The 2,721-nt window shown below is 36.0% G+C and overlaps 1 protein-coding gene across 1 annotated transcript in view; it reads right to left on the reverse strand.

The window, feature by feature from the left end:
• The window catches only part of LOC101847181 (protocadherin-11 X-linked), a gene marked incomplete in the record, with an annotated part of 12,548 nt that extends 10,258 nt beyond the window's left edge, over window positions 1–2,290 (reverse strand). The window contains 2 exon segments of the mRNA XM_013080645.1: window positions 159–245; window positions 2,186–2,290. Coding sequence (XP_012936099.1) covers window positions 159–245; window positions 2,186–2,236 — 138 coding nt within the window.
• Window positions 2,291–2,721: the final 431 nt, after the last annotated feature.

Here is a 2,721-nt window from a genome sequence, read left to right on the forward strand (position 1 = left end):
ATAAGAGTAGGCTTCGGCCGCCACCCGGGCAAAATTCAAAATTTCCTACCAACTGAAAATATTAGGTGTGTCCCGCGCGCTCATATGACCTTGTGCAGTTGCGAGCGCCGTAAAACACTTTACAAAAACAAAAACAAAAAACAAAAACGAATACTTACCTCACCAATGACGGTTCCCAGTGCTGCTGCTTCAACGACAGAAAAAACGTATATAGCCCTCTGGAACACAGGGCCAGATTGGTTTTCCTGCTTGTTAGAGAGAAAAATACAGATAGCACACTAAATTCATTTTCATTTTAAAAACAACAACATTACATCAATTCATCTCTTTCACGATCAGCCAACTTAATTTTGAGAATTTATGTTTTTTACATACACCCCCCACACACACACACACAATTGCTCTGTCAAAGATACAGCTTTCAACAACACGGAATTGAAGTTTAATCCTCAGGTCTCCTTGTTGGAAAGAAAAATAAAGATACCAATCAAAATTAATTTTTTTAAAAACAACAACACTACATTATTTCGTCTTTGTCGTCGCGACAAGTCCACTTCATTTTGAGATTGTTCGATTTGTACACCATCTCAAAGCTCTATCAAAGCTTTTAATAACGCGAAATTGAAGATAAATCTTTGTGAGGCAGCGTGGTGGAATCAGGCTCTCATCAATCTTTGGGCATGTAGAGTTATTGGTATCATCTTAAAGCTTGTTCACTTGTCTTTATTTGTGTGGACAAATATCCATTAATCTTGAAAACAAGTCGAGATATTTGCGAAAGAAGGAGGTAGTTATTTCCTTAGCTTTAGAGTTCATGGTAACTGAAAATTTACATTTTTTGTGCCTTTAATCAACGTTTTTCAGAAAAATCCACACAGAAATGAGTTCTTTAATGGGCATTAAAGGTGTTGAGCCCAAAAACAAAAATTTGATAAAAATTCACAAACGTGTGGAAAAATGCAAGTTTCTTTTCTTTGATTATTTTGACGAGAGCGTGATTTTCAGTTATCACGGACTCTTAAGCTAAGGAAATAACTAATCTTTGGCTGCCATTTTCTCACTAATGTTACCTCTGAAAACAGGTGACCCCACCTCCTTCTTTCGCAAATATCTCGACTTGTATTCAAATTAAATGGATATTTTTTTTCATCCTAATAAATACAAGTGAACAAGCTTCAAGATAATACCAATAACTCTACATGCTCCGAAATTGACGAGAGCCTGATTCCACCACGGTGTCTCACATATAGGCAAAAATAAAACCCCTAAAAGAAAAGACGGCGATGAGACCAGCATTAAGAAAAGACCAGAAATAATTAACTCGTTCGCATCCGGCATTTTACATCTTGCATTTTACACCCGTCATTTGACTTCCGTCAGAGTCGAACAGGTATGTCAACCTTCAAAAGAAAACAAACGAACCAACATATTAAATACAAACAAATAAACAGACTGACAGACACGTAAACACAGACAGACAGACAGACAGACAGACAGACAGACAGACAGACAGACAGACAGACAGACAGACAGACAGACAGACAGAGAAATCCATACCTTGTTTTACATTTTATTAAAGTTATATAAATTCACCTGCTAATTTGAATATAACATTTATAGTTATGTATTATTTACATTCATGTATTATTATAATCATATAAATTCAAATTGTCATGCTAATTTAGCTACAATATTAATTACAATTAGAAAAATTCTGATGCATGTCAAACGTTCCCATTGAATTTGAGACGTAATATGTGAGGCAGCGTGGTGGAATCAGGCTCTCGTCAAAATAATCAAAGTGAAGAAACTTGCATTTTGCCGCAGCTTTGTGAATTTTTATCATAATTTTGTTTTTTGGCTAAACACCTTTCATGCCCATTAAAGAACTCATTTCTGTTTGGATTTTTCTGAAATACATAGATTAAATGCACAAAAAAGTAAATTTTCAGTTACCATGGACTTTTAAGCTAAGGGAATAACTAATAATCGGCGACCATTTTCTTAATAATTTTACCTCCATCATTTGCAAATATCTCGACTTGTATTCAAAATAAATGGATATTTGTTTCATCCAAATAAAGACAAGTGAACAAGCTTTATGAAAATACCAATAACTCTGTATGCCCAAAAATTGACGAGAGCCTGATTCCACCACGCTGCCTCACATACTCATAATACTTACAATTGTAGAAACACTCCCAAGCAGGATTATGAACAGGCAGACCGTGTTCATTGTGCTGGCTATATTATAATCAAGTGTAAACGACGAACTTACACTGGAGACAGTCAAATCTGTGCTTGCTTCTGGCGAAACAGCGGAGTTTATATAGCAGTAGATAGGACATAGCAGTAGATAGGACACAGAGGGCGTGGGAAATTCGTCAGAAGTTGACCCGGATCTATTCTGCCTTACAAAGAATCCGCCAACGGACTGTGAACAATTTTGTTTTCTTTGTTGTGTGCATAGGTGTGGGGATTGTCCAACTTTGGGGCTGTCGTGAAAACGAAGAATATTTTTGTGCAGTGCAGTCTTTCATTTTTTCATTCATCATCATCATCATCATCATCATCATCATCATCATCATCATCATCATCATTTTTTGGTAAGCAGGGTAGGAGGGAGAGTCTTGTTTTAATTTTAGACAAAAATAAAATAACAATATAAAATGTTTAAATTTGTTTAATAGCTCAACGTTTCGCTCTGTGGGCTTCCTCAGG

The sequence above is a fragment of the Aplysia californica genome, unplaced genomic scaffold (assembly GCF_000002075.1).
Source record: "Aplysia californica isolate F4 #8 unplaced genomic scaffold, AplCal3.0 scaffold00094, whole genome shotgun sequence".
Lineage (NCBI taxonomy): Eukaryota > Metazoa > Mollusca > Gastropoda > Aplysiida > Aplysiidae > Aplysia > Aplysia californica.